Source organism: Panthera onca, chromosome B1, assembly GCF_046562875.1.
Source record: "Panthera onca isolate mPanOnc1 chromosome B1, mPanOnc1 haplotype 2, whole genome shotgun sequence".
Taxonomy (NCBI): domain Eukaryota; kingdom Metazoa; phylum Chordata; class Mammalia; order Carnivora; family Felidae; genus Panthera; species Panthera onca.
In genome coordinates, this window is record NC_138342.1 from 52,964,559 (window position 1) to 52,983,178 (window position 18,620).

General features: G+C 33.5%; 1 protein-coding gene across 9 annotated transcripts in view; it reads right to left on the reverse strand.

Moving 5' to 3' along the window:
• Positions 1-18,620, reverse strand: part of EPHA5 (EPH receptor A5) — a 342,710-nt gene that overhangs the window by 71,214 nt on the left and 252,876 nt on the right. For 5 of the 9 annotated variants that reach the window (XM_060654963.3, XM_078446065.2, XM_060654960.3 and 2 more), the window contains 2 exons: positions 15,198-15,357; positions 7,321-7,426 (listed from right to left, as the gene is read on the reverse strand). In XM_060654963.3, coding sequence (XP_060510946.2) covers positions 7,321-7,426; positions 15,198-15,357 — 266 coding nt within the window. The remainder of the gene's footprint in view (positions 1-7,320; positions 7,427-15,197; positions 15,358-18,620) is intronic. The other 4 variants (XM_060654961.3, XM_078446064.2, XM_060654959.3 and 1 more) reach the window with 1 other exon arrangement.

Sequence of the window (18,620 nt, forward strand, 5' to 3'; positions counted from 1 at the left end):
CTGGGTTTTGAGTTCCTGTCAGAACCTGTACCATATGGGCTCTGAGAGTGAAAGGCAAGAACTCTAAAGTCAGAGCTGGGGTCAATACAGCGACCATTCCTTCTTCAGTGATCCAATAACTGTCTGGTCTCCTGCCATCTCAAGGGCCACTCCTCAGTCTCTTTCACCAGATCTTTCTCTTTCACTCTCAGTGTCAGTGTTGATGGGCTCCATCCAAATAATCTCATTTTGATGAGTGGCTTTAAATATCACATTTGTGCCACAGCACTCTTCAATCATGTGCCTCCATATTGCATAGCAGACACTATCTTAGTACCTAGATCAATAAGTGTCTGTACTTTGGATTTTTTTTTTTTATACATCTCTGGAACGTTTCACCTATATGATCTATAATTCTCTTTTAGAATAAGTCACTTTGAATTTGGCTTCTGTCATATGCAACCAAAGGAGTCTAGGTCAAAAAAAAAACATAGTGGTAATGCTGGAAGGTATTTTCAGGAATCCTGAACTCCAGCTTCATTCCTCCAATAATGAGATCACTGGGCATTCACTGAGAATCTACACTATAATCTGTTTATTCATGATGAGCACATATCTATCAGAGGAGACATATATAGAATGATGAACTAAAAGTACTTCAGTTGGGAAAAAAAACAGTTTTGAGGAAACACAGAGGCAAAATTAATCAGTTTTCACAAAATGAGGAATGGTCATAAAGTTGGTGATATTTAATGTGTTGATTCTAGAATAAATAACTTATCTGTACAATTTTCCAGTGAAGGACTGGTGAATAATTCATTAAAATCCAATATATTATTTATTTACCTTAGTGTCAAGAAATCACTGGCATTAATTTCTAAAAGGTGTTTTATTTATATTACTGACCAGTTTAGGGGCACTTGGGTGGCTCATTCAGTTAAGCTTCCTACTCTTGATTTAGGCTCAGGTCATGATCTCATGGTATGTGAGTTCAAGTCCCAGGTTGGTCTCTGTGCTGACAGGGTGGAACCTACTTGGGATTCTCTCTCTCCCTCTCTCTCTGCCCCTCCCCTGCTCTGTCTGTCTCTCTCTATCTCTCGAGATAAATAAGTAAGTAAATAAGTAAGTAAATAAATAAATAGAATTATATATTGCTGATCAGTGTGGAAAGGTTTTAAATGTTAATTAATACCATTATTTTTGGCAATAGAGAATCAGTGACTTTGTATACAAGAATTCAGAGTTTCACTAAGATCATACAGTTTAAAGCTTTACAAGTCATGGGGGAAGCTGTCTAATGAAGAACTAAGTCCTAAAGTCAGAGCTGCATTCAAGCCCCAGGCCCCCACTAACTAACTGTATATAGTAATTTATATTCTAGACATTTTCTCAGAAGGAAAAAAATAACCCATGGATAAGGATCTCTGCCATCTTGGATCTTTAGACAAAAAATTAACACAAGAAATATACTTTTAGTAATATAATGGCAATTAAGTGTCATGAAGAGTCAAATCAAGGTAAGAGAGATCTGATATGCAGCAGAAGGAATCATGGGCTATGATTTTAGTTAGCTCGATTGAGAGGATGGGATTTTGTAAAGACTTGAAAGCTGGAGGAAGCCACGTGCTTCTCTGGGGCAAGGGAGCTCTAGGCCACAGGAAGAGCCAGTGCAAAAGCCTCAAGCCTGCACCATTTTTACAATGGTCAAGAAACGGAAAGAAGATAATTTTATCAAGCATAAATTGAAGATAGAACTAATACTGAGACATAGTTGTGTGAAATATTACACGTACAACCCTTGGAACAATGCCTAGTAGGTAGTATGTAATTCATGCTAGACCTTATTGTACTTATTATTACCAACATTATTACTGTGTTATTCCATTAGGCAAAGAGGCTTCTCTGAAGGTTTTATAATACTTCATGCCCTTTAAAAATCACTCACTTAGGAAGCTATTACGCTTTGATATCAAAAGTAGGCAGAGCTCTGGCACTTGTCTGAATTAAATTACACTCACAATGCCTGCATATTTTTTTTTTTTTATTTTGACTCCAAATAAGTTTGAAGGAAAGTTTCTAAGTCCAGTGGATTTTACCATCAAAACCACTGTTTTTCCTAACCATTGTTTTTCCTAACATAAGAAATGTGACAGGCATGTAATAAGAACTCATTTTTTTTTTTTTTTTTAGTTAATGAATCAGATCACCATTGTGGTAGAAAGAAAAAAAAGTTACCATTTAGGAGGATTCTAATTTAAACCCTCTTTTTTATCCATAGCTGTTGTAATTCTGTTTATGAAATTCTGTCCATTGATCTGACCACGAAATTAAAGTGGAAACACTTTGAGAAAAGAACATTATCTTCTTATTTCACATGCCTGGACTTATCTTGGTGTTTGATGTGCAACAGATGTTCAATAAATGTTTGTAATATATGAATAATATGTCATTTACAACGTGTTATACATTAAGAGATTTGAACCAATTTACAAAAGGCTAAATTTTAATAGTATTTTTAAGTAAAAAAAACAAAAAAACAAAAAAAAAAACAAACCAAAAAACCCTGAAGCAACATCTTACCTAAATCTACTAGTTTTTTTTTTTCCTTGAAATTTCTAACATGGTCTCAGTATCTTAATTTTGATAGGTTAGCCTTCAAGTACACTATCCACTGAAGAATTTTTGCCTCAGAAAACTATGAGACATTTCAAGTCAATTGAGTTCCAATTGTTTAATAAACAAAGAGAGAAATAAGAGTTAGCGGTCATACATGGAGCTACAGGATTTGAACACGAACAGGACAAACAAGGGGAGATCTCTTGCTGAGAAAATAATCATTTTTACAATAAGCCGTGACTCAGACTCGATTTATAATCTCAGGAGCATCATAGTATTAAAGTCATACATTAGTAATCTTAAAATCACACCCAAGGTTAAGCAGCTTGAGGAAATTCTTCTACCTTTTCTTCTGCCCCATAGGTTTTTTATTTTGTTTTCCATTTCTAAAATTGGTAAACAGATTTAACTTCTTTGTACTTACATGCAAAAATAAGTGGAAATGTGTGGGAGTGCATGTATATAATGTTTGTATCTTTGACTCCTGAGCATACATGTGGCATTGATTGAAATAAAAATCAAATCTCTACAATTTTCTTAAAAAATAAATTCATGAGTGTGTAATAAATAAGGGATCAGAAACAAAGTATTAAAATATATTGTTTAAAACCAGGTTGTCTATGTTGACCAAGGTTCAAAGAAGAAATAGTTTTTCTACACTGAAAGATGTTTTCCTTTATATGTTCAGTACCAGTAGGTCCTGTTAATTTAAGCTTTATATCAGGTTAAGAAGTATCCAGTAATCAAGAATTAGGCCTCAAGCTTGAAATGGAGACGGTGGAAAAAAAGTAACTTAATATAATCAAGATCATCTTTAAAGGAAAGGAAAATAGAAGAAGGACACTGTAAAAGACTTTCTCAAACATGTAACTGGAAGTGTGGAGATGACAATCAGTGATGAAAAGTTTGTTCATTAAATAATTTATATCTATAAAGTAGTATATATAAGGGGAAAAACTCAATAAACTTAGTATATAATAAGAAAGTTATCAATGTGCATTGTCATTACTGATAAAAGAGAAAGATTAAAAAACAATTACAACATGCTGTGCATATCAGGAGGCTTAATTTATATCCATTCTAGGGTAATTAGCTCATAGTTTGCTAAGGACATGTCAATTGTTTTGTACTGCAATAAAAAATCCATTTAAAATTAATGGTGAAGAAAGTAAAAACGAGAATCTAAACCCTGCAGAAAATGCTCTATGGCATATTTAGCACCTTTAAACAGGAAGATCACACAAATTCTAAGATTGATAGAATCCTAAGGTGTTATAATTCTTTCTGTTTTTTTAAATGGAACTTTTTCCTTCAAGATGGATATTTGCCTATATTATTTTAAACTCTATCTAAGTAGAAAGACTCCAAGAGGTTTCGGTGTAATCAATTTTAGCCTAAAAAGATTAGAAAGTCTCTATATTTGATTTATGTTTTATCTTTCAATTTATTTTAGAATAAAAAAGATAATTTTTTCTTTGAAGTAGATTAGTCCCATAGTATTCAATATGTTATAATCCTCATTTTTTTTGATCTGGTCTGAATAGAAATACAAACCACCAGTGAATATGTGTCTTCAAGACGTACTTTCTCCAGGGTCCAAACGACATAAATTTCCAATATATATTACATTCAAGTGATATTAATATTTTTTCAATATATAAAAATTAATTCATCTTTATCACCACTGAGGAGTCAAATTATTTGCAATTAAAACACATTTTACCTAGGAGCAAATATCTGGTTTTTAATATAGTCAAGAGGTTAAAAGTGACAAAAAAAAGTTCAGAGTGAGAGGATAAAGTCATTATATTTTTGTGGATGTTTATCAGTCATATTTTGGCAAAGACAGGAGGGAGAAACATATATAATTCAATGTCTTCAGACCATTCCTAGAACAGTTTTTTTTTCAATAATTTGTCAGTATTCATAAATAATTTCCCACATATTATTAGGTTTTGGCCACATTTCTTCATTTATGTTTTCCTTTATTTGACAAATCTTTATTGAGTTAATTCAGGACACTGGGTACTATGAGATGGATATGGTTTTCTTAGTCCAGACAAAAATTATGAAGCTCATTGTCTTGAATGAGATAGGCAAAGACTTTAAGAATCATTTAATTTAGCTTTTGAATAAGTATACTTATGTAAAACAACATAAAATAACTTATACATGAAAAATACAAATGGCCAGATATGTTTTTATCATAAGACAAATGCCCCCTTAAATTCAAGAATATCCATTCCAAAAAATGAAGTAATGAAAATTTCATGCAAAAAAATTGCTGGTAAAAAAAATATAAACCTCAGAGTTTGGGGGATAAAATTTGTTTTCCCTTAAGTTGGAAATTCCTAGTCCCTGTATAGTAAGTACCATTAAGAAAAATTTAATATGAATACATGATGCACAAATTCATAAGGTATTGCTATTTTTAAAAAGTAATGTACTTCTACAAGACAATGTATACAAAAAATTATCTTAGCAAGTCACAGATTTAGTTCTGTTAAAAATTAAGCTTTGTATCTTGGGTGTAGCTGTGATTCTAGTACAGCTGAGAAATTACACTAAAATTTAATTATTCTCATGCAGCTAACCCAAGTACATATGGAATTTATGTGGTGTGTGTGTGTGCACATGGACACTAGAGCATTGTTATCCTTCAGTTATCAAGTAATGGGTAAATTAAATCTTCTCTCAAACACTTCATCTAATGCTACAGATACATATGTATCTGTATACATATGTATATATGTATACGTGTGTGTGTGTGTGTGTGTGTGTGTGTGTGTGTGTTGGGGAAGAAAAATTTTTGAGAACAGTGGCTGATTCACATACAAGTAAGCAAGAATCCATAGCTGAATGTCATCAGTAAATTCACATTAACAATACTTAGGTTAAATAAATATACTGTGGCTAAGTATACAATAAGATATATTCTCTATATATTTGATTTGTCCTTTAATAAACCCTCAAACATACAGACTTATTGGATTCTAGATCTTGATCTTTCCTTCTGTTTTATTCACTTCCTCTAAGTGTGGACATAACAAATACAACATCTTCTTATAATCCCCACGTCCCTAACTATAACTAACACTTCCGGATTTATTGGAAATGAAGAAGCCAACTCATACCTCAGTCAGAAGTAAAGAAATGATATTACAAACCAGCTCTGCAATTGTATCATAGTTATCTATCCTTTTGAGGTAGAAAAGACTCATATCACGTGGAAGGTTCCTTAACAGTTACCAGACAATTATCTTATTTGACCAAAATCTGAGCAAGTTTTCATGACAACATTTTTATCTCCCAGGAAGCAGGGACATCATCAGAGCATTCTCCCCAGGTGACTTCAGAGAAGAACGAACAGTGGGGTACCAGCCAGCCAGCTTTCTGGTCCAATAGGCTAGCTGTCCTCAAAAGAACACAAACTGCTTCCTACCTAGAAATTCTAAAAGTGCATCACTGCTATTCTCGCATTAAACATAAGTGATGATTTCTATACACATTCTTAAGAAAATTTTGAACATTCTTAAATAAACAGGAACTAGAAGAAAAGGAATTTTCATATACAAAAAGAAAGGATGTTCAAAGGAATATATTCAACAATGTTTTATGAAAATAAATTACTGTAATTTAAGGCTATAGTTATAAATCTTTTCAGAATATAATATGCAGTATATTGAAAAGTGCCCAATTCTGTATATTTATGAGTTGAATATGTGCTGAAGAGTCAAAAGTAAGTAAGTAGAACAGTAACAAAATTAATATGAATATTGATTTCCTGACCTTTTTTTCTTGGACCTTACATAACAATTTCACATATTTGTGCAAGTCTAAATATTTCCATGAAGACTCTCATCAAGTTATCTGCAATAGTCTACCACCAACACATTTTCAAATGGATGGCACTAATTACTGAATGTCCCTTCTGACAGTGGCCTAGTGAAAAATAGAAACATGTTTGTGGTAGGGATACAGTGCGCTCATGCCTTGATTCATTTACTTATTGTTATTTTAAAAATCTTTTTGAAGGTTGATTATGCTCAGCTCAGTGTCAGGAAATACTTTCTACAGAAGTTCTTCTTGGGTCTCTACCTCTTGTTTTTGTTCACAATAAAAAATGTAGATGTGCAACACACATGTTAATGTATCTATTGATACAATATTCAGTGCAATTCACTGCGAATCCGTACAATGATTGATGTAGTCGGGCTGAAATCATCCAGAAGCTGAAAATAAAAGCAGTCATTAAAAAGGGTTGTTTATTTCTCTGTTTTCCAGAGTGTCTGCTTCATATCCATCACCCTGTTAGGAAAGAATCCTGGCTAAGTAGAATTATTAGTATTATTCTTATGTATCTACCAGGCACAGGCATAGGTCTTCCCTAACACTAAAACTGAAATGACTATAAATATTTTTGAGACAAAATGAATCAGATTTAAAAAACTGTATCAGAAAAAATATGGTTAAAGATAGAATCAATAATACCAAGTTATTCATTATCTTGTGAAGACAGCATACCTGAAAAGGAGAAATTGTGTGCTTAAATGTTAGCCCTCATATGGACAAGGCAAGGCTTAAAAATATCTCTTATATTGTGGTTATCTACTGACATATTTGCTTGCCTGATTTGTTTTGGGATGTGCTTAACAGCCAAATGGTCAGATCAAGGTAAAGAAGAGATCAGCTGCAAAAGTTCAAAATCACAGCTTCCTCTCTTACCTTCCACTGAGGAGGAAGCCGATAACCACTGCCAACAAAATGACTCCCACTGTCACAGACACAGCAATTATAGGAATCTGGCTTTGATCGCTGGAGGCTGCAACTGCTGATAGAAGACACAGAAAACGGAGCCCGCGGTTAAAGAGATCATATGCATTCAAATAAGAGCTGCTTAATAGTCGGTAATCGATGCATGGTTTAAACAATTCACCCACACTTGGCCGAGATTTCCCCCTAATATCTCTGCTCAATGGTGTGTAATTGAAAAGACATCTTTAGGAGAAAATATTTACTCTCCAAATGGAAATTTGAAAGAATCACTAAGTCACTGATTATTTCCTTGTCATCATAAAAAATGAATGTAATTGTTTGCATAGTATTTATCTAGGGATCTTAGGTTTGCAAGATAAAATGAAACTTAGTCCTTGATACCAAACCCCTTACTCTAAAAGGAGGTGCTAAGTATCCGAGATTTGACATTTTAGAGTTTGCATGTGGCTGTTTCTAGGAGAAAAATCTTGACACCTCAGACAGGGTTTTTTTCCCATAGACATATGTTGAAGTCCAAAATATTGCGGTTATGGCTTCAGCGAAGTTAATATCATATTCTGAATATAATTTTGAAAATCATAATTTCTAGCAGAATATCATCCGTGAGTATACTTTATATATAGGACTACGTTTTGAAAAATATCAAGACATACACTTATAACTTTGAGAAGTCTACAGTAAGATTAAATTCATTTACATCATATTTTTTAAATACATGGATTTAGATGAAATATTATATATTTTAACTGTACAATTACCATAATAAAAGGAATACGGACCTGTTAAGATAGTTGTACCTAAATAAGTATGGGGATATTTCTTTCATGCTGATATCTGCACTGTGTTAGAATAAGAACGCTACAGAGCAAAATTAATTTTACTAATGTTCTCAAGAAACCCTCAATAAGATACCTACCATGCTATTGTTTAACAATATCATCACTTTGATTAATTCAGAGTGGCATTAGTTACCCTCTTAACAAATTTTAAGTCGTCAAGAGTAATAACAACTATAATTTCCCTGTTTTGCTTCCTAGAACCCTTTACCAGCTATTGGCCCCATCAATAGTTTTGGACATCCAAACACTTCCCTTTCTATTCTTGTCACCTCTCCCTTGATTTTTTCAAACCAAAATTGACTTACTCTCTGACCACTTCTTGCATTTGATCTACAATTTGATCTTTTAGACCTGTCTTCAGACCCAATATCACTAGTAGCTTGTTCATGTACAAGAAAGACTCTTATTGACAGTCTAAATCTATGTTCTTACCCTCCCTTTTCTTGGGTAATAATAGTTGCAGTTCAATGGTTCTTTATCTTGATTTTCTCCTTTATTCTCTGATATTGAGATCTGTGGTAGGGAATTTAAAACTGCTGAGCAGTATAAATGCGTAGGGCAAATCTACTCCACTATCACTAGTAACCTTCCCCAAGGTTTGCTTTATTAGTCTCTAAACTCAGATTACTTATAGCATTGCTTTTCTCGGTTCTTTAATTTTCTTTTTGGCAAGAGGCAATGTTTCTAGAAAAAATCATGCAGACATGGTCCACACACATTCAATGTTATTTTTATTAGGCTCTAACTGCTCTTCCAATATTTTTTATTCTTTCTTCTTAATTTCCTAATAAAATCATCATAATGAGTCTTCCTTATTTTCTCAAAACACTAATCTATTACGATTTCTCATGTTTCAATAATGTTAAATTGTATAGATTAAAGAGCAATCAAGTCTGAACTCTATGGTTAAATAAAACTGGATGGTTATGTAGTTTCCTTTGCTTCACCTAACTCCAATGTTAGAATCCTTCCTATCTCTTCCAAGACCTGGCTCCTTCAAAGGTCTCCCTCCAGGAGATCTTTTATCCAGGAGTCAATTATAGGCTACTTGTCTGCTACCTCCAAGCCTGAACAGATAATTCTTCTTAGTGGAAACAAATCCTTATACCTAAACTTACTGATGTTGGTTCAACTTAAATTTGAAAACAGGTCCAACATTTACTAGGGATATAGGCCAAAGCAAAGTATTTAACTTTATCAAGGCTCATTTCATTAATCTCCAAACAGGAATAATTTTTCTGGATCATTATAATTCCGTTTAGAGATAATATTTAGCACAGTGCTTCTACTATTGACAGCCTTAAATAATTAGTAGATATTATTTTTACACATTGTTATCTTCTGCTTTATTGAATTATTCTTTCTTATTTAACACCTTGATTGTTATCTAGAGCAGTATTGTTATTTTTATTTATTTATTATTTATTATTATCTGATAACCAACATTATTAAATTCCCTCTGCAACTTATCTTCTTCTGCCTTTGAGTTCTATGCATGACATTCTTGCTAAACACAATGAGTGCTCTTCCATTTACTTTACCATGCATCATAAGGTATTTGCCTTTGTTGAACATAAACTTCAACCTTGAGGCTCTGCTTCATCTTGGTTTGTAGAACATCAGATGAGGCGTTTTTCCCCTTTTCTCCCCACACTGAAGCTCTACTTTGTCAGTTCCGTTGGCTCCACATTCTCTCCCTACATCTTCTGCATGAAAAATTCCTGATGAATGTTCCTGATCCCCCACACTTCTCTCCTTACTCTTTAATCTTTTTCTGTCTTTCTCCCTTCCTGCTTCCTTTTCTCTCTACCTTTTATGGGTACTTTTATGCTTTATGACATCAGTTAACTCTAAGCTCATGAGTCCCAAATTTATATTTACAACTCTTACTTTACTTCACTTCAAAGCATGACCCTATTAAAAAAACAAAAACAAAAACTACTTTCCTTTTATTTGGATTCATTTTCATATACAAATAGCATTTTTATACCACATCCACCCCAAGGACATTAACAAAAACACATCAATAAATAAACACCATAAATCAAACCACAAACCAGACTAATTTGATCTCTTTTCTTCTGGTTTCTTTTAACTATCACTGAATTTTTCTTAACTCCTACTTGGCCATTAATTACCAAACATTTTTGTGTTTCTTCTGTTTTTTCCCACAAACTATATTTTTTTGTCCAACACTCACCTATTTGATTCAAATCTACTGGACTATTGTTCACTGGTTTTATAAATGTTTCCTTTGCCTTCTATGTGTTCACATAAATATCCAAAAATATCACTTTGATCATGTTTCTCTGATCAAAAATTTAATAAATGCCTACTACCTATAAAAAAAATTCCCAAATTCTCCATCTAGACTTCAAAAGCCCTTTTAAACAAATTCTAACAAATCTTTCTGGTCTCAATGGGCCATTTTGGGAACTCTGAGATACCATTTTGGAGAAAGGGGGCATGATCAATCAGAGGTAGCGATAAAAACAGGGCAATTTCTGGCTAACCAAACTATTAATTTTGAGAAAAAAAAATACTCGTGCTTAGTACTGTCAAATGCTTCATTTTTAACAATTGACAAGATCTAATCTAACAATATATTAAAATATGCACCTAGGTATGGGATATTAGCTTGTAATAAAATATTTTTAATGGCATACTAAAAATTTCAAATGATTAATACATTTTATGAAAATATTTTGTTAATAATGCCAAATCACAAACATTCACATTTACATTTTTTCCTCTACCGTTCACTTAAATCAGATAGTTTTGTATAATAGATAATTAAATCAAGGGTCTATGAGGAAGAATTTCAATAATACATTTTCATTTTTTAAAAAATGTGCAGCTTTGGGGTGCCTGGGTGGCTCAGTCAGTTGAGCATCTGACTTCGGCCCAGGTCATGATCTCATGGTTCATGGGTTCAAGCCCTGTGTCAGACTCTGTGCTGATGCCTCAGGGCCTGGAGCCTGCTTTGGATTCTGTGTCTCCCTCTCTCTCTCTGCCCCTCCCTAGCTCATGCTCGCTCTCTCTCTGTCAAAAAAAATAAACTTTAAGAAAAAATGTGCAGCTTTTCCTAAGTTCCTTGATGGGCTTTAATTATTTTATTATTTCAAATGTATTAATTATTTTGTGAGCTATTTCTAATAAAACATAATTCATCAAGATTTTATGCTATTTGTTCATTGTTTGCCCTGACAGCATCAATTATATCCCCAATATGTCAACTAACTTGAAAATATATAGAATTGATAAGGTAATGTCAATGCCTTCATACATTTTCATTCTTTAGCACCAGAGGAAAAAAAATTATAAGCACAGTATGATCCATGATTATTACTTTAATATATCATTAAGTTTTTTAATCTTTAAAGATAACAAATTTCTAGTCACTCACATTTCCTATTTTTTTAATCCGTGATGTATTTTTGGAAGAATAGTTAAGGAATGTTTTGGGAATGCTTAAAAGCAAATTTGGGGCAATGTAACACACTACTATTAAAATAATATTAATTATAGACACTAATATTCTTTAGTAAATAATGTTTATTTTTCAATAACTATATACTTACATTATCCTGGGGAACTTTAAGCTAGTATATACTGAGAAGTCATGTTGCTTATCTCATTTTGTTTCTCATACTCCATATTGTGTAGATATTCTCCACATTTTAGCTATATATTTAGATAGTTAATCATGAATCTGAAAAGATTTGTTAAAGCCATATTATGAGGGTTTTTGAAGGCCCAGCTGAAAATTTGGGGTCTTTCTTCCACAGCTGTAACTATCTATTCATTTTCTTCATTAAGATAATTTGATCAAAGCCATAATTTTTGATATGCAATATGAGCACATACGAATTAATGGGGAAATTTAGAACAACCTGGGTGGGAAATACACACATGAAAAGATGGTGAACATCATTAGCCAAAAGGGATTTCAAATTAAAACCATAATGAGATATCACCAGCCACCTGTCCAAAATGCCTAAAAGAAAAATACAGTGATAACAGCAAATGCTGATGAGGATGTGGAGAAACTGATCACTCATACATGGGTGCATTGCTGGTAGGACTGTAAAATAGTACAGCCACCCTGGAAACTCGTTTGGCAGTTTCCCACAAAATTCAAAATTAAACATAAAATTGCCATATGATATAGCAATTGTACTCTTGGGTATTTATCCCAGGTAAATGAAAACTTAGGTTGATGTAAAAACATGTCAATGAATATTCACAGCACCTTACTGGTACTAGCAAAGATTGGTACCAGCCCAGATGTCCTTCAATAGGTGAATTGTTAAACAAATTGTGGCCCACACATACCATAGAATACTACTCAACAACAACAAAAAAGAAGCAAGCAACTTGCATGAATCTCTAGGAAATTATACTGAGTGAAAAAAGTCAATTCTAAACTAAAAGGTTGCATACTGTATGATTCCATTTATGGAACATTTCTGAAATGTCAAAATTTTAGAAATGAATGTTTAGAAATTAGTGGTTGTCAGTGATTAGTTATGGGACAGGAGCTGCTCCCAAAGGCAGTTGGTATAGTTATAATAGGTCAACCCGAAGGAACTTTATGGTGTTGGCACTGTGAAGTATCTTGACTATGATGGTAGATATACAAACCTACACAACTGACCAAATTGTATCGAACTTAATGCACACACACACACACACACACACACGCCTACATCATACACACATAAAAAAAGGGTACAAGGAAAGTTGAGTAAGATTGGTGGATTGCATCAATGTCAATATCCTGATTGTGATCTTATGCTATAGTTATGCAAAATGTTACCATTGGGAGAAACTGAAAAAATTGTACAAGAGTTCACTCTGTATCATTCCCTACAACTTCATGTGAAACTACACTTATCTTAATAAAAGTATAATTTAAAACAGAGAATAACTTTATTTCAGCAATTTGGTTATACAGATTTGAATCAAGTAGGTAAGAAATGGATAAAAGGAAGTAATGAATTGGAGAAAAAATCATAAAAGAAGCATGAGAGTGTGGGTAAATCTTGGTGAGTGGGAGTTAAGAAAGGTTCAGTGATAGTCTCAAAGTTTCAAGAGAATTTATGTTAAAAGAAACCAGATAAAAGAGCTAACTTGATTGGCTGGATAGTTTCATTCATGCTAGGTTTATTTGCTGGTGTGTTTTAACATTGCTGTTGGGAAAAGGAATGATATATGGGGCCAATTTTAAAGATTTATTTGTATGCATAACAAAATTAAAATAGAATGGATACTATGCAGTTATAAGATAGAAACTAAAGCTTGAGAAAGAATAGTTTAAGATTTTCCACCCAAATCCTCATTTTAAATAGTCTTTCTAAAATAAAGATTTTTGCATTCCTGTGTTTATGTTTGCATTTGGTTTTAGGACTATATTAATGACATATGTGATAATATACATGAAAAAGAAAAGCCCATCATAAAAATTTTATGACCTATGTATAATATAAATTAAATATTATAAATTTTAAAAACTAATCAATGAATAACATCATGCATCATTATTATGAATTAAGTATCCAATTAGAAAAGTCTTTTTACAATAAAAAAGAATGAAATCATGCCATTTGCAGCAACATGGATGGAACTGGATGGTATTATGCTGAGTGAAATAAGTCAGTCAGAGGACAGATATGTTTTCATTCATATGTGGATCTTGACAAACTTAACAGAAGACCATGGGGGAAGGGAAGGAGAAAAAATAGTTACAAACAGAGAGGGAGGGAGGCAAACCACAGAGACTCTTAAATACAGAGAACAAACTGAGGGTGGATGCGGGGTGGGGGAGGGGGAAAATGGGTGATGGGCATTGAGGAGGGCACTTGTTGGGATGAGCACTGGGTGTTGTATGTAAGCCAATTTGACAATAAATTATATTCATAAAAAAAGGAAAAGTCTTTTTATTTATTTATTTTTAAATTTTTTTTTTTAACGTTTATTTATTTTTGAGACAGAGAGAGACAGAGCATGAACGGGGGAGGGGCAGAGAGAGAGGGAGACACAGAATCGGAAACAGGCTCCAGGCTCTGAGCCATTAGCCCAGAGCCCGACGGCGGGGCTCGAACCCACGGACCGCGAGATCGTGACCTGAGCCGAAGTCATACGCTTAACCGACTGAGCCACCCAGGCGCCCCGGAAAAGTCTTTTTAAAGTGTATGTTCAAGATAATGATTTTCAGATACCTGAATAATAAGATAGTATTCACTTAGTAATGGTGACTCACTAAAGCCAATATTCTTAACTGTGACCCACCAAATGAAAATACATACACCCACATATTTGACATTTCACACTACTCCTAGTGTTATTTTCTTCATAACAAAACTTTTATTGTCTTCTTCTAATCTTACTTTTAATGCATGCTCTAGGACAAGTAATCAATATTTTGTTTGACATTAAAGAGAAAAACGTTTTATGCTATTTTATTTGAAAAAAAAATGGTGCAAGAAGTGTTTTCCAGAAACATTTCTAGATCCTTCACTCAGAGATGCTGCCAGAGATGTTGATTTTTTAAAACAATCAGATTGGTTGCTGAGAGCACTATTTTCTTGCCAAACTTAATACTAACAAATGCTCCCTGTAGAATTTTCATAGAAAGACTAAGCCTGGTAGCATTGTTCAATAAAACAAGTAAAAATAAATGGCAATAATTCAATAAAGTATGGCAGCCGTGGAAGGAAAGTCTTTAAAAGCAAGGTTTAAACATTTCTTAAGGATCTCCTGATGTTTCATCTCCCAGTAGACTAAATGTGATGAGGAGTAAGGACCGATGTGTTAACCTACTAACCTACCATAATAGCATGACAGATGCTTCCTACCTGAAGGGGTCAGGCCTGGAAGAGAGAGGACCAGGAGACTGACAGAATGCCCAGAGAGAGTATTGATCCACTGACTCTTTTCTGGTAACCATTACAGAGACATGAGTTGACAGTAATTAAAATGACTTACACACTGGGATGGTTTCAAACTCAAATCTTCGACTGAAGACACCATAGCCTGCTGCTGTGCGTGCTCGAATTTGGAAGACGTATACTGAAGCTGGCTTCAAGCCCTCTGCAGTTACAGTTGTCTCTTTAGATTTGATAATTGTATAGCTGGTTTCTTGGTCCTTGGATTACACATGTACATACAATAAAAAAGTCAACACGTGAATTACCAATGACAACAAAACTTAGAATCATAAATCAGAAAATAAATCAGAAACTAATAGACTTGCTATTAGTACACATACAATCTTTTAGAAAAAAAAAAACTATACATCCTAGGTGTGCTATCTATATGATATCTAAAAGTGTTTTCTAGAACTCAAAATTGGTGGGTAACATGTTCTCCACTCATCCACCATACTTGTCTTTGGCAGAAATAAATTTGTAAACTTTTAAATATGATTTTCAGGAGATAAAATTTTTTTAACATGTGTTTTTTTTTAAGAGAGAGAGTGTGAAGGGGAGGGGGAGAGAGAGAATCCCAAGCAAGGTCCACGCTGTTATCACGAACCCCGATATGGGGCTCAAACTCACGAATCATGAGATCATGACCTGAGCCAAAACCAAGAGTCAGTCACTTAACCCACTGAGCCACCCAGGCACCCCTGCAGGAGATAAATTATTTTACAGACTCTATTTTAGTACTGGTATTCATATGCTTATGTTTCTTATAAATATTTTATTGGAGCACATCTAACATGTTGCCTGTTCATGGAGTAAGGTGACAATGTTTCATATATCACCAGGTAAGTCTTATGCTTTATATCTTTGGTGAGTTTCATTTCTAATTATATTTAGGGCTCGGGAGAAGGAATGAGTACTTGACTGGAGAAATTTAATTTCAATTCATTAAGTCCAAATGGATTACTAAAGAAAAACTGCAAACAAACTCTTTTTAAAAAATTTTTAAACACTTTGTATTTTTTCACGTTTATGTGTTTGAGCTGGATGAGTAGTGAATGGAGATGCAGTGAAAACAAAATCACTTTAAAGATAATTTTAGAAACGAAAACAAATAGGAAACTGTTCCTATTTTGACTGCTACCAAAATCTAGACTAACTGTCCGTAATTTATCTCTGAGATTACCACACTGAGTAGAAAATCTTAGACCTACAAAGATCTAAACACACAAAGTCCCTGTTTTGAACTTTCTTGTCCCTTGTATTTTTCTGTGTGAATTCTTGGCTAACGTTGTTTTTGGCTGATGGTGTTTCTACACTTAATACATTTCTGATGGATATTAAAGAATGAATTCATGAGAGATAATGGTCAGAGATTTTTTTCCCTCTGTGGGAACTGTCTCTATTTACAGCATCTTGATTGATGACTATAAACCATCATTTTCAAGATATTTCAGAGAATTTTATTTTATAATTAAAAACATGTGTCGATTATTTTTTAAAATATAATGGGAATAAGATGTAAAGGATTTTTTTCTGAAATGAGAAAAGAATTGAAAACAAGAATATAACAATTCTTTCTCAAGCCCTCTAATAGGGAATATGGTTATTAGTTAATCTTAATAACACTATTAAAATGCAAAATAAATGCAAACCATGCTTTCATGTTGCATGTAACTTCAACTTCCCTTGAAATTTACAATCGATAGCAGCATGCCATGTTGTGACTTTAGTGTGGACACTGAAATCACGTGCTAAAATAACACAAGTCCATGTTTACTTTTATCTTCAGTTTCCTTAGGATTGGGGTAGAAACTGATGCCTGGATATTCTCATAGAGATACTGTAAGAATAAGTAAGTAATGCACATGAAAACATTTAATAAGCTATAAAGCTATGTTTTCATTGCCATTATTATTTGAAATTTTTTCTAATTGGACACATCAAAGTCCACTGGCAGTCATGTTCTACAGAACATGTACCACCAGTAAAATCTAAACTATACAACCTATTAGCATTTATTTGTTTTAAAGCAGGTTTACCATTCCTCATTTAATATAGTCAAACATATAGAATTATCTTAGGGTTAAATGTATCCCAATTTCCATCTAAATAGAAATGTTCTAATTTTTTTTTAATGTTTATTTTTGAGAGAGGGAGACAGTGTGAGTGGGGGAGGGGCAGGGAGAGAGGAATGTTTATTTTTGAGAGAGGGAGACAGAGTGCGAGTGGGGGAGGGGCAGGGAGAGAGGGAGACACAGAATCTGAAACAAGCTCCAGACACCGAGCTGTCAGCACAGAACCTGATGTAGGGCTTGAACCCACGGACCCTGTGATCACGACCTGAGCCCAAGTTGGATGCTTAACTGACTGAGCCACCCAGGGGCCTGGGATATTCTAATTTCTAATGCAAATAGGCTTTCTGATTCATTCTATGTGAACAATTATTTTTTTTAAATTTTTTCAGTTCACATATTAAATTTAATTGCCGAATCTTTATGGTATAGGAAATATTATTAGAGTCTTACAAAGAATTTAAACTAGGGTCATTAAAGCCTATAAAATTTTACCTAGTAATGTCAGTCATTTTCTTTATTCCCATTCACTGACTTTCTCCTATATACTCTATTATCCCTTCTCTACACTAGGAAAAAAACAGTAAAAAAAGCACACAATTTCTTGATGTGTTCCTTTTAAAAGAGCTAAACTATTACTAGAAACTATTGTACTTACTCATGCTCTCTGGCTGCTCAAGCTTGTGACTGAATATGCAAGAATTATATTCAATAAAATTAGTGAGAATTTCAGTGAGAAATGTTAACTTGCATTTTGTTTAAAGATAAGCTGGTGTAAAAATCTAGACAAAACCAAAGTTTCTGATATATTTGTTATAATTATGATTTTTACATAAAATATTGACATTTATTGGGGTGCGTGGGTGGCTCAGTCAGTTAAGTTTCCAACTCTTGATTTTGGCTCAGGTCACAAGCTCATGGTTGGTGAGTTTGAGACCTGCACTGGGCTCCATGCTGACACTGAGACTCCTGCTTGGGATTCCCTCTCTCCCTCTCTCTGCCCCTCCCCTGCTTGTGTGTGCTTTCTCTCTCTCTTTCTCTCTCAAAATAAATAAATAAACTTAAAAAAAAGTTAACATTTATTATAGAAATGGAGAAGGTTTTTTTTTTATAAATGAACAAGGAATATCAGTGTTAAAATTCAAGCCATGCTGTTGTCTAATGAAGAGTGTAAATATGGATACACAACTCAACTTCAATTTTTTCTTCTTTAAAATGGGAAGAATTATTTATCAAGCACAGTGTGAGCACATAGAGATGGAAATAGAGATGATGTACATAGCACCAAGCTCAATCTCTGTAACATAACAGTTTCTAGGTAAATTTGACTTGAGTCTGTAGCATGATGGCAAATTCAATAAAAAGAGAAAAAAAATTAAAAGCTTCTTGTAAATTCCTAATAATTGAGG